The sequence below is a fragment of the Branchiostoma lanceolatum genome, chromosome 2 (assembly GCF_035083965.1).
Source record: "Branchiostoma lanceolatum isolate klBraLanc5 chromosome 2, klBraLanc5.hap2, whole genome shotgun sequence".
Taxonomy (NCBI): Eukaryota; Metazoa; Chordata; class Leptocardii; order Amphioxiformes; family Branchiostomatidae; genus Branchiostoma; species Branchiostoma lanceolatum.
In genome coordinates, this window is record NC_089723.1 from 28,828,280 (window position 1) to 28,841,934 (window position 13,655).

A 13,655-nucleotide genomic window follows, 5' to 3' on the forward strand; every position below is an offset into this window, starting at 1 on the left:
TATCACTATATGGATTTCAACTACTGTTTGATCTAAAGTTTCTTACATCTAAATATTCACTTATGTATCCAGCGGTCCGCACACTGTATTGTCACAATTGTGTACTCGTAAAGACAAAGCACACTGGATTTCTACATGTAGCATCTATTACAGTATTTTGAACAAAATCCATAATAAAGTGACATTTGATGCACTTATATATGTACGTCAGAACACTCTTGGGTAAAAGAAACCATTGCCTCCGCTCTTCAATCAACCGGAAAATATTTCTACAAGACATGTGGTTGACTTAATTGGGAGGAATTTTAAATATCGGTACGCCCCCATTCCTTCAACTGCGGGCGGAATGTTGTAGCTGACAATCTTCATTGAGAGTGACCTCCAGAAGACACCATGGACAAACTATTTTGCCAACCACCCACATCAAAAGCCTTGACACCGTGTAAGGTCGCGTTAGTAACGCGATATCGCGCATGTCACACGCGTGATTAGTACTACCAGTTATCACAGTGACATGTGGAAGTTTCTCCACTGTTAACGAGGGTAACGAGGGGATGTTAATAAGACTCTGCCTGTTTGGGAAAAGACAGAAAACTTCCAGTTTTCCGATCCGGACAAACAGCGCCACCGTTATCGAGATGTTGATACAGATGCTTGGTCCCCACCAGACCCTCCTGTGCCCTGGGAAAATAGTGTAAAGAAGGCCAAAATACAGAATAAGGGGATACTAGTTACTCTCCAAGCAGAGGTAAGATCCGGGGTATTTTCGACGTATCTTCGCGGCACTTTGTACGTTTTTCTACTTTTCTGTTTTTGGTTGGGTAAGAGGAGGGAGACCCAACTAAAAACGGAAAAGTAGAAAGACGTGCAAAATACCGCGAAAATACGTCGAAAATACCCCGGATCTTACCTCTGCTTGGAGAGTAATGCTAGTTAGACTATGCCTGTTTCGGAAAAGATAGAAACGTTCAGTTTTCCGATCCTGGCAAACTTTGGCAGCGCCACCGTTATCGAACTGTTGATACAGATGCTTGGTCTCCACCAGACCCTACGTTACGATGGCCTGGGGAAACTACTGAGAAAGACGTTCAAACGGTAGAACACTTTGTTAAGGAGTTTAACTGACCACGGAAGGCATATCTTAACTATTATGGCCAATTTGCACTGTTTTCCCAGCCCGCAAAGGGGTACTAGTATAATGGTGACTACCAGATGCTATGGTGTGTTGAATTGACAGGTGTTTTCAGATCTTCCCTAGCATTACACAAATGATCATGACAACCGCCTGCAGTAACAAGAATGTTGTTACTGGTTACTGGTTCTTGGCTGGTTGCATTTAATGGTATTTTTTTGTTTGATGCTTTCACACTCAAGATTATCAACGTAATCATGGAAAAATAGATAGGAAGGAAACAAATGTGACGTTAGTTGTGAGAGAAAAAAAGATCATGAGAATACGTCAGGCAAGGTTTATCTTTGAGATCAACATGGCTGTTCAACCAATCATGTTGATGTCAGTTCGTCTTTAACTCTGTTTAGTACTTGTACTAGAAAGCGCGGTTCTCTCTTAAAACGTGAAAATGACATGCTTTCTGATCTAATTGGTAGAAGTGTGAATGAAAACTTCGGACTCGTCGGACTTACCCATTGATTATGCTATCACAAAGCAAGATTAGTACTAGTTAGTTTTTCGTCGCTGCAAAATGGCAGTTTTCAAATATCACCACATTTGTACAACCAATAGATTCAAACGTAGTCTTAAAGATTAAATGGATACTCTTCAGACGTCGTGAAAATTCCTACCTTATACAGTCTATATGTCATCAGAAGTAACTTTCATTTAAGATACTTCTATTCAGAGTTCTAAAACCATTCCTTATTTGGAGGTGTTAGTGATAGGCAGGTTTTCCATGAACCAAACATAGCTAAGACACTGTTTCTTGGATCAGAACAGAGACGATTGCCCACAAACAACCTCATTTCTGAAGTCATCTTAGTTAGGACCGTAAAAATCATTCGGTTAAGTCCACCAATTTCTAATTCTGCACAACACACAAAAATGGGTTGTGTTCTCACATCACACCATCGGATCACAAATTCTTCACCATTCCATTCCACCTCAATGATATATTGATGCCTAAAATGTGTTTGATTCGATTTTCTGCATTCTTCCAAGCTGAAAAATACATATATCAAGACCTTTTTTGCTCAGTGCCATGTGCTTGAGTATGTGCATAATAACACTATAGTGTAGTGGGCACTGGATCATGTTTACTGCACATTCCATTTCACAACTTATCCAGACTCAATTTCTATTCTACAGGAGGGTTTTGTGTTAAAATGGGCAGTTTTATATTCACAAGAATTTCCATTAAAACATTATGCGCCTTTTCCTGTATTCAAGCATCTGTGAAGGCAGCTATCATTTCCACACATACACACTTCACTCGGGAAAGATTACACGTTCAGCGCACTTTCACAAACGTATAAAGTTAAATGAAAAGGATATTCAAGTCTTCCTCATACTCTACTCTTTTAGGTTTTTGGGATGATGATTTTGAAGTTTTCTCCAAATACATTTCATCTAACTATCTCTGTTGCGACACACAAGTGAATTTGATCACGTTATAGTCTGGTCATACCAGACTTAACTGCAACACTTATCAAGTCATGGTAACCATAAGAAGCAAAATCTTGAGCAGCTATAACTTGTTAGTAACTAGCAATGTCTTCTAATGTGGATTGGAAGGGGTAGAACTAAATCTTTAAACCTCCTTAGAAGAACAAGGCTGGAAACAAAAAGAACTGTCACTACCCAAAAGGGATTCTGCATTCTTCTTGTAGAACTGGGGTACTTTTAGGGCTGATGCAGATATAGCTATCTGCAATGTTGCAATGTTCTTAAAATTTGGGTATGTCCAATTACATTTCAATTTTGAAATCTTTTTGATCCAGAATGACTTCTACTACCAACACAGATGAACTTTCAAGTGAATGTTGCAATTTGTCTGCCCTTCTGTGGTAGTCTTTGATAGTCCTATGAATGGAATATTTGGGTTCTTCACAGATACAGAATTCTCATTAATGACCTTTTACCAGACCCACACAACAAATGCAACCTCAGAAGAATAACCAGTGGCCATGTTAACCCCAGTGGGAGGCACCTGTTGTAACCTGGGTAACTCAGGGGGTAGAGGTCACGATAGAGGTTCAACAGAAGACACAATATAGGAGACCTCCCTCAGCACAGAGGCAATTCATTATCTGAGACATTCTGTTTGAAGGGTCTGTGTTCTTCAAAGGGGGGGTTGACTTCTTAAACATTGTTGTAGCATATGAATGGTTGCTATGTTGCTTTAGTTTTCTTACCTACCAATCTGTGAATAAAAAATCTATATATGAATGAACTATATTGCAGGACAGTTGTACATGGTACAATGATAAAGTAATGAACACAATAATACTCATCTATTCTAAAACTATGACTATTGGAATGGTAGTCTGTATAACACAAACTCCAGCTGTCCGGGGATTTCTGTCCCCTCCTCGCGGTTGGGAGGCGGCTACAGGGCGGCGAGCGGTCACAGGAGGCTTGATTGAATTCAGGCTATTGGAATGGTAGCTTGACACTTTTGAAAAGAGCTAGGGAATTTTCCTGGTATACAATAAACCTGTAAAAACTGTTTCTTGCTTTTCTGTCTAGACCAGTGGAAGATGATCGAAGATTAGCTCTTCAGTGAGATAACCTGGTTCCTCACATTTTTCTTTTTGCTTCTACCAACATTGAGCATACGTGTAGGAGGAATTCTAGGTTTTATTCAACCACCTCTTCCATTGTCATGGGCAGGTGGGAAAACCATTGGCTGCTGCCTGAAGCTTTTCTAGGTCCCATTGATATTTCCAAACAAACATTTCTCTCGCCTGCGCAATCACTAATTCATGAATACTGGGGACCTGACGTATTCTCAACAGTACGCCATGAGATATGCAGTCTAAATACGTGAGAACGAGATATGCTGCGATGTATATATATATATATATATATATATATATATATATATATATGTATACCAGATCGGCTTTGCGGATTACAGCATGCCTGACTGGTGTAGTGCAGGAGAGACCAGGGGGGTATCGTGTTACAGGGGGGCAGGTGGGAATATGGTACAGCAGGGGCAAGCTATGCAGAATCACAGGGTAATGTCTGTGACAAGGATTAAAATGCATGCTATCAAGTGTTGTTATTACACCACATCAAAACACAGGAGGACACATACATAAAACATTCAAGTCCCCATATGGTCACAGAACGACCATCGAGACAAAGATGTGATCTCTTCATTTCATCCATAAATCCAGCAAAAGTACCAAATATCATTCTCCATGGATACCAAGGTTCAAAATTAAACTGGAGTATCAAAAATTTGTGCATTATTCACATATCAACTGACTATATTGTTGATATGAGTGAAAATATGAATTTATCAGTCCTTCACAGGTGAAACTTATATACAGTTATGAAAAACATGCAGCCAGAAGTAAATTCATCCAAAATTACCAAAAATTAAAAGACTTTTCTATCATTTACAATTTGGGCCTCTAAAAGTCAGGGGAAGTATGTTACGCTTAAGTAAGACTACACAAAAATGACAGTTTTTGAGACAAGACATTTTGATATGATCATTTTGTTTATTTGTAGAGACATAAATACAGTAGACTGTACTTCTTTCCAAATAATTCCACAATATACATACATGTAATACATCTGATTCAGCATTTAAAACTTGGTGGATGGAAATCACTCTGTGTTGAAAGACATCCAACTTTCTGATAGGTTTGTATGCACTTTAGTTTGATGCGTTGCACACAAAAAGGAATGTACATTGTAGATACAGTCAACTTCACAATAAACCAATAAACGTGCACTTAATTGCTTAGGATAAATACGTTTTCTCTTGTTTCTTTGTGACTTTGTAAAGGTTTGATTGAAAAGGCATTAGCAAGGAAGGAAACATTATATACAGTAGAAAATAAGGGTCATAAGCATCGAACAAGAAATCAAAGTGCATAGAAGAGAAAACATATTGAAAAGCTTAACGATCACCTTTTAAGAAGAAGACAAAAAAACAAAACTTCAAGACAAGGGTGTATAGATACCCTTAGGTAAAAAAAAACATAACAGAACCACTTGATATAGAATGAGGAAAATAAATAGACCCTTGTTTCTTATACATGTAATATTACATGTAGTCTCTGGAAATCATTCAGAATATGACAGGACTAAATGGTCCTGCAATTTTGAACTGTAGCTAACAGTTGATACAAAGGTACATGTATCTGTATAACAGTGACAATCTCAAGAACAAAATCGTTTAGTGCATCAAGTCCATGCAAATAAGGTATGCACACCAATCCACTGGAAAATAAATACTTTATACATCATGGAATGAAACAAAACCTTAGAAAATATTTATGTACAAAATGTACATTAAGTAACAAAATATAAACTACAAAACTGAAGAACTAAACACATCAGAAATTACAAAATTCCACATGATTCTCGTTCACTTTTTGAGTTGACGGTGGACACTGTAACTAGTTCTGTCATGTACTCTCCAAGCAGAGGTGAGGCTCCAGATTGTTTTGGACGTCTTTTTTGGTGTTTTTGTTGGGCTTTCTATTTTGTCAGGTTTTCTTGATGTCAGACAAAGAATGCTTGGTTGACAGACGAAAAGATAGCCTGACAAAGTAGAAATCCTGACAAAAAAATCCTAAAAAGACGCCCAAAACAAGCTGGAGCCTAACCTCTGCTTGGAGAGTAGCTGTCAGGTAGGTGGGAATAGTTGGTTGTTGTCTATGTGTGTACCACCTCACGACAGCTCACATCAGGATGGGGTGAAGTACTTGAGTGCGTCTTCCCATGTGTGCTGAGGAAACCTTGCCGAGAACACCGTTATGTTCACACCTGCATCAGGAAATATAACTCACATTAAAAGATGGAAAGGAAAGTTCTTTAACAGTAGAAATGGAATTTAAGTAAGCAAATATTTTGCACCTGTTTAAGTCACAGTCAATTGTGATATAATATTTCTGGTAGGATTTCCAATGAGGCTATGACAGAGACGACCCTCGACAAGGAACTACAGCTGCAGTGGTTTCTGTCACAACACTACTGAATTTTGTACGCCACATCACGGACTGTCCCAAGAATTGCTCTCAATTTGCTATTGTGGAATGAATGTCAAATAGTAGGCTGAAGCTTAAACGAAGGGTCCAACCAAACAACACAGAACTTCCCAGCAAGTTTGTACATTGTTACGATTGTACTACATGGCTCAATCATTATAACCATGGTTTGTAGAGGGTGTACGTGGAGGGTGACACACTAACTGAACAATCCTCATCAACAACAACATGCCTCATCAGACACCAGTGCAGTTCCCATGGACATCCAAACATTTGGGACACAGGACGGCAAGGCTCACTTGAGTCTATTGTACCCCAGAATGTGTTGTAAACAGCTATGTAACCAGACGCCATGTCCCTAGTAAGACCTGTTACAAAAACATACACATAACCCCAGGTCTTGGGCAAAAGCCTGCCTTGCCCCAAGTTTAAAAACAAAAAAATTTTCTTGAATAACAATATCTATGAGTTAGTGAGTGAAGCCACGGCTTACATAAATAGACCAGTTATTATAATCAGTTTATTAGAGGGATACCTGATATTGATACGCAAATGATTGCTTTTTCTTGGGGTCAACTCAGGGCTGTCTCCTGGATCATAGGACCTGTCCCTCCAACAAAAATTTGCTTGTTGTTGGCACGGAAAAAATATTCAACTTGTCAGTCAAGAACATCTGAACTTCGATGAAAAAGAAAAACAACGAAAATTAACTACATTGGCTCCCAAACAATGACTGGGACGGAAACAAATTTAAAGCTGGAGACAGCCCTGGGTGAACTTACATGTAACTGAACAGCCTGTCATGTATCTGGCAGTGGCTGGTGAAAGACCCCCGAACAGAAGGATTTAAGGTATAATCCTGCTCTCAACACACAGCCTGAAGAATCTTTCCAAGACAACCCTTAGCCCAGACATCAGTGGGACACTTCTAATTGGCGAGTCCTGTATTTTCTGTTTGAGGCAAATGCTGTGATATAATGTTTCAGGTCCTAGATATTAAATGGATTTAAGGTAAACCCTACATGATACGCTCTCCACACACACTCTGAAGAACCTTTCAAAGAAAACCTAATTGGTATAGAAGTCAAACCTCCTTGGTCTGTAGGACCAGGGCTGTCTTCGGCTATTTTTTTTTTCTGTCCCACTCATTGTTTGTGAAGCCATGTTGTTAATTTTCATTGCTAAATCTGTCATTATAAGCTTATGAAAATACATCTTCATCGATTTCATGTCATGAATTTCTGACTTTTTTAGAACGGACAGGGTGAAATTTTTGACTGTCCTAACAAGCAAATTTCCGATGGAGGGACGGGTCTTGGAGACGGCCTCTAATTGGCAAGTCCTGTATTTTTTGTGGCGAAAGCTGGGATATAATGTTTCAGGTCCTATCTAGACTCTACCAACAACAAACGATCCTCCTAACCACCAGTAAAGGCCGTACTACTAACCTCTTGCCTTTCCCATTTCCCTTGTAGTTCCTCCCCTTGAGTTTCCCCATCCAGCAGAAGCTGATGAAAGGTAAGTCAGGGATCCTAATCCCTCCCCACCACTTCCCGTCTCCAGGGAGAAGTGGAAGGAACAGGGCCCAGCCCACCCAGAACAGGGAGGTCACACGGGGCACTACCTCTGCCCTTGTGGGGCGGACAGCCCTCCCCAGACACAGATTGGAGTGTCTCCAGCAGAAGACCTGGAGCCACGCAGCCATAAACAATAAACACTGGGGTTGGCCAGCACATGCCAAGAATGCCTTCTCCCTTCCAGGGCAGGTTCAGGAGGGGGATGGAGAGGGTCTGTACAAACAAACTGCTGGCCTTGCCCTGGGCTCGCTGGGAGTTTCCTTCATCACCTGTTCTGTTAACCATCATGGTACCAACCATTCTCACAATGGATCCTCGCTGGGAAAGGGAGGTTCACAGCAGAGGTAAATGATACTATATACCTCCTCTCTTTTCCAAAGTCAAGTCTATGGCTTTAAATTTCTATGTCACAAGAATCATACAAGTGCCTGTTGCCAGAAAGCAAGTATATGTGCAGGTACATACTGGTCAAATTGACTACTAGTTAATTGACTGAACACCAAAGTTTAACTAACTCGTGCTAACGGACTAGAACCACATCCATATTTTAAGGTATACGTAAATTCTGTCCTCTATTGTTTAATTTCTGTCTTCAATATTTTTAACAAATAAGAAATGAATATCGAAAACTAACCAAATGTTCACACTAATAAAAAATCTTAACTCCTCTGCCCGATTTAAGTTCAAAGAAACACTGACATTTTTCTTGGACCATTGTCAGCTCATGGAAAGATTTTTTTTAATGATGTCTGCCCGCTGCATCAAGGTGTGGGGCACACCGCACATGTGTGAGATCCATACCGCCATAAGGTGTCAAGATGTACATGTACGTTGTAAGTACCCCCAAAAGAGTCTCAGGGTCTAGAATAGTCGGCCTGTTTTGTGTGAAAACAAACGTAGGTGTGGGAAGGAAAAGCCATCCCCTCCAGTCTGTCAGCAACAGGAGACATGCTGGGCTTGTCAACAGTCCGCAGACAGACATGACTCCCTTTACACATAATACCCAAACATGCGCTCCCCCAGACACACTACACCTTGTAGGGCTGAGAAGCTTATACCACTGGCCTTATAGGTTCCAGTCTGGGGGACATGCATGCCAACAAGTGGATTACCTCACAGTCTTACACCAAGGCTCAAGGACGGGATATGTAAAACTGGTAGTTTTGAACTGTCTGAAGAGATACGTTGTTAGCTGTGATTCAGCAGTGTGTCTCCAGAAGCGATCCCTTATTCTTTAGATGGAAATTTGCTTCTTGGGACGAAGAAAAAATGTCGCCCTGTCCATCCCCACAATCTGAACTTCATGGCATGAAATTGATGAAAATGTATTAAATTTGTGTTTAACAACAAGGACTCCCAAACAATGAGTGAGACGGAAAAAATATTCAAAGCTGGAGACAGCCCTGGACTCGACAGTTATGTGACAAGCTATGTACATAATATGCATTGGACACGGCGACTCTCCCTCTCAAAACTTTCACCGAAGATCTAAAACATACTAGAATCCTTGCAAAAAGAATTTCCTAGTTAGGAGTAATTTCTGAACACAATTCATTCCACTTGATCATCATGTTAGTGAACCCGAACATTGAACATTAAAAATTATCATGTATGACTTTCCTTTCCACATACCTGATGTTTTGGGTCTCTTAGATGGCAGTAGGATCTGCTGTTGGCTGTCTTGTATTCTTCCCTGGAAGACGTAGCATTTCGGTTTCATTTAAATGTCTACACCTTTGTAACAGTTAGAACAAATTTGTTGTAATTAAAGAAGACAAGATACCATATCAATTCATGCTTTGACAATATGTACTATGATATGACAGTATGACAGTATGTACATGTACTATGATATGACTAAGTCATATGAAACTACTATGATGGTACAATGGGAAACAGTCAATGTCAATGCCTGTGCTACCTTGAATAGTCATTTCCATTATGATAATATTTGTATTGTGTCTTATTGATAGAGATGTATCAAGTAGTCTTGAACAGATTGAAATTCAAGAGGAAGGTACAAAAATGGTCAAACATCTGTCAGCAACTACACATTTTATGACACATTGTATCTGGATACTAGATAGTGCTGATGAGTGAAAAATATTGTATGCACACACCTCGATGAATGTGGCCAATAGGGATGAGCTGATTTCCTGTTGTAAGATCTTCCTGTTCTGTTCGTTCTGGTAGCAGCATGAGATGAGTGTCGGGAACAGAACGGCCACGAGCTGTGGGTCGCTGAAGTACTGGAAGGGCAGCGCGCACAGCTGCTGTAGTACGGTGGGGGTGCGGCCAGACTGCACTATCACCTGCAGCAGGAGGAAGGTCACAGAAACTGTTAAAGGAAACCCAAGCAATAGTAGGGTCCAAAAAAATCGGATTTTGAAAGTAAATTTATTTACCTGATTAGTTTCTATACCTGATAAGTTCAAACAACACTATCACAATGTATAGAAACGTCCATGATGCAAAAATAGGATGTTGGTGCGATGTGAGAACTCACTGAAAATCGTGGCCGGGGTTTCTGTTGGCTTGTGAAACTAAGGGGATCATCGTATGGTATGATTTTCCGCGTTTTTAAAATCCTAAAAGTATGAAGTTATTACGCAAATGTGCCAAACAATGTTAGTAAATGTCACTACCATAAAGATTTCAGCATTTTTTATTTCCATTTTTTTGCCCTAATATTGCTTTGGTTGCCTTTAACTCAAAATTTTACAGTTTTTTTTTTCATAAACATTTTTCAGTGCAGACCTTGCAAATTCCGTAAGCAAACATACAGTACTGAAATATTACTGTACAGTACTGATTTGATACTGACAGTCACATTACAGTATCATTGTTACAGTAGAGTCCATTCCAAGTCACCAAGAGGGTTGTTATTGTCATAATTTACAAATGTTTTCAATCTATTGTAATTATTTGTGTGAGAGATTTTATACTTAAGAAATATTTTGAATGTGAATTCAACTTTATAAATATTCCTCCGGTTTTCTAAAACTTTATAAATATTCCTCATGTGGAATATGATATTTCTAACAGTTTCTAAATAATGGTAACAGCATTCTACCATTATTTACAATTCTTTACAATTCACACATCATTGCGAAGAATAGGGAAGAATGCTCTCCACAAAGGACCCAACAGTGTCCTGCAGTGAAATCTAAAGATGTACAAAAGCAGACAGAAGGGCTGGATTAGTACCTACTTTTATGGGGGCAATCACCATTCTACCATTATCTACCATTTCCTACCATTTTTTGTAAATATTTGTAAACCTGAAAGAATCATGTAGATGTTTAGAAATTATTCAAAATAAAGAGATTTTTGTGCAGTAACATTCAAAATGTTTCTAAACTATCTAACTGAATTTGAATAAATTAAAATTTTCATATTCAATTTTTTAGAAAAATGTAGAACTATTGTTGCTCAGATATTCTTATATTAGAAATAATTCAAAATTATTACAAATATCATTCAAAAACCCTCTTGGTGACTTGGAATGGACTCTAGTATTGCACCCATTACTGTTAAAGCTGTTATTTGACTGAAATTCCTTCCAAGCTGAGCTAAATGTATCCACTGTACCAACTCTTGCACGAGTTCCTCTATACTAAGTTAGGCTTGGTCAGGTGTAAGATTTCCAGCAAGGCTATAACAGAAACGAAAGCGACAAGGCAATCTTTTCTATGTCACAAAACAGCTGAATTTTGTATGACACCTTCACAAAATCCTATCATAAGAGGAATGTCCTACAATTCAAAATCTGTCTTTTCTGATGATTTTACTTTCAACGATTCAAGTAGATAGTGTATATATATTAATTCAGTCCTCATTGCAAAATGCTGGAACATTTCTTTTCCATCTATCATGTATAAAGTTTTATCTTACAACAAGAACGTAAAGTTGTATGTCAAGTGAAAATAACATTACATGTATGACTTACTATAGAAGATGTATATTACATATATATGGAACTTTAAAAATATCACAAAAAATCATATAATGTGATGTAATATCATTATAATATTTTAACAAAGACAAGGTCTTCAAAACTCTTATATGGAATATTTCTGAACAAAATCTGCAATACTCCCCAGACTGATGTCATGACATTATTGCTTTGATATACTGTATTCTACAAATATTCTACACCCAAAGATTTGTCTTGCATATAATCCATATCTGGGTCATATCTGCCTAATTGCATTGATGTGCATGTACTGTCCCCGCTGAAGGGTTGGAAATTGGGCAGTTGAATAAACAGTGGGTGTGCTTATCTAATCAGACAGCCTAGGAGCTGAGCTGCTCCTGTACAAAAGGTAGCGAAGCGGGAAGGGATCTCCACTCCCATTGTTAACCCTCCCTCCAGACACAGCGTGGTTTCTGGAGAACTTGTTCATTTGGAATAGCGCCATATGCTGTCCACGTGCAGAGCGGGCGCCGTCGCTGCAGCCTCAAAGTGATCAATGTAGCAAGAAATATCCGGCTTGACAACCGTGCAGATTGTGTGAAAAGCGTTTCTTTTTCTTTCTTTCACCAGCACGGTGCAAGTACCAGAACTAGTACAGGCTCTCTCTCACAGGAAAACTAGTGCCTGAATTATTTAACAATTTCTCCCTGGTCCACTTTCCTGTAAACGCTTTCAATTATGGATTGCTTTTATGCACACATGCTTTTAATGATTAGCTTGTTCTTGGAAAATCCCGGCACTGAAAAATTTATCAATTTCTATCAGATTAGGTCTCCCATCTAAATCAAAGCTGCCTCTTTTCCTATGCAAATTAACATAAAAATTGGGTTTCCATTTTCCTAAATTACATTAACATTCCATGAGATAAGAGGATTCACCAATCTTTCCATCAGAAAAACTATTTCTTGGATCCAATGGTTAGTTGGTAGTTAGCTTGGAAAAATAGTGGGGGAATGGTGCTTTTAGGTGGGCGGGGGTGTGCTGATAATGAAAGAAAAACAGTTTAGGTGATTCTTTTGCTGTAATAGAAATTGTGTGCAGACAGTGCCAAGTCTTAACACAGGGTACTGATTAGATGCAATTATAACGTTCGCGTTGGCAGACTTCCAACAGCGAAAGTGTAAAACCCGAAGTCATCTCTGCAGCTAAAACACGACAAACTGAAAGTCGCTGGGACAGAGAAAGATGCAGGCTCAACCGCCATCCCCACCCAGAGATCATCTACCAGACACAGGCTAATTAATTCTGCATCGATTTCAATTTACCCCAATAATGAAGACTCCAAATCCACCCCAGTATTTGTAGAACTAATTACGGCGCCTCTGGGAAATGGGGGGAAATCTGTGGATGTGGCCTCGGGGAATGTCTCTAGGAATCAATAAGCCACAAACATGGCCAGGGATGACCCGTGTACTGCCAGTCTTACTGTGCTCTGGAGAGGGGAAAACTCAGGGGAGCGGACACAGTAACGTTTAGCAACACTCCACATGTACAGCAGCGGGAAGGTAACTGTTAATGTATGTATTTCATTCAATGTGGGCGTGGAAGACAATAAAATGGGCACAATTATAATACAGCACTTCCACAGTTGATAGATGTGAGACAACAAAGGACTACATGGGCCAAATCAATCACAAAATGGTAACCAAAAAAAAAGATACTACGTGTTTAAAAATCATATCTTGATAAACAGAGTTTGACAGACTATTCCCACAACATTCATGCAACAAAAAGGCGGTCGGTTAGATCTTTGTGAATTAATGAGTTATGACAAGTCAGACACGGTATTTACCTCCAACCACACATGCAATGTCTAAGAGGTACTTTTATGGGTCAAATATGCAAATCGACCAGCAGTTATGCAAGGTTCGTGTCATATGCATTTATCACACCTGACCTCACAAAGGCAACACACA

The 13,655-nt window shown here is 39.3% G+C and overlaps 1 protein-coding gene across 4 annotated transcripts in view; it reads right to left on the bottom strand.

Moving 5' to 3' along the window:
- Positions 1-4,669: 4,669 nt before the first annotated feature.
- LOC136428424 (S phase cyclin A-associated protein in the endoplasmic reticulum-like) overlaps positions 4,670-13,655 on the bottom strand; it is an 85,084-nt gene continuing 76,098 nt past the window's right edge. For all 4 annotated transcript variants that reach the window (XM_066417907.1, XM_066417909.1, XM_066417908.1 and 1 more), the window contains 3 exons: positions 9,884-10,075; positions 9,396-9,456; positions 4,670-5,965 (listed from right to left, as the gene is read on the bottom strand). In XM_066417907.1, the coding sequence (XP_066274004.1) occupies positions 5,886-5,965; positions 9,396-9,456; positions 9,884-10,075 (333 nt within the window). In that variant the 3' untranslated portion in view covers positions 4,670-5,885. The remainder of the gene's footprint in view (positions 5,966-9,395; positions 9,457-9,883; positions 10,076-13,655) is intronic.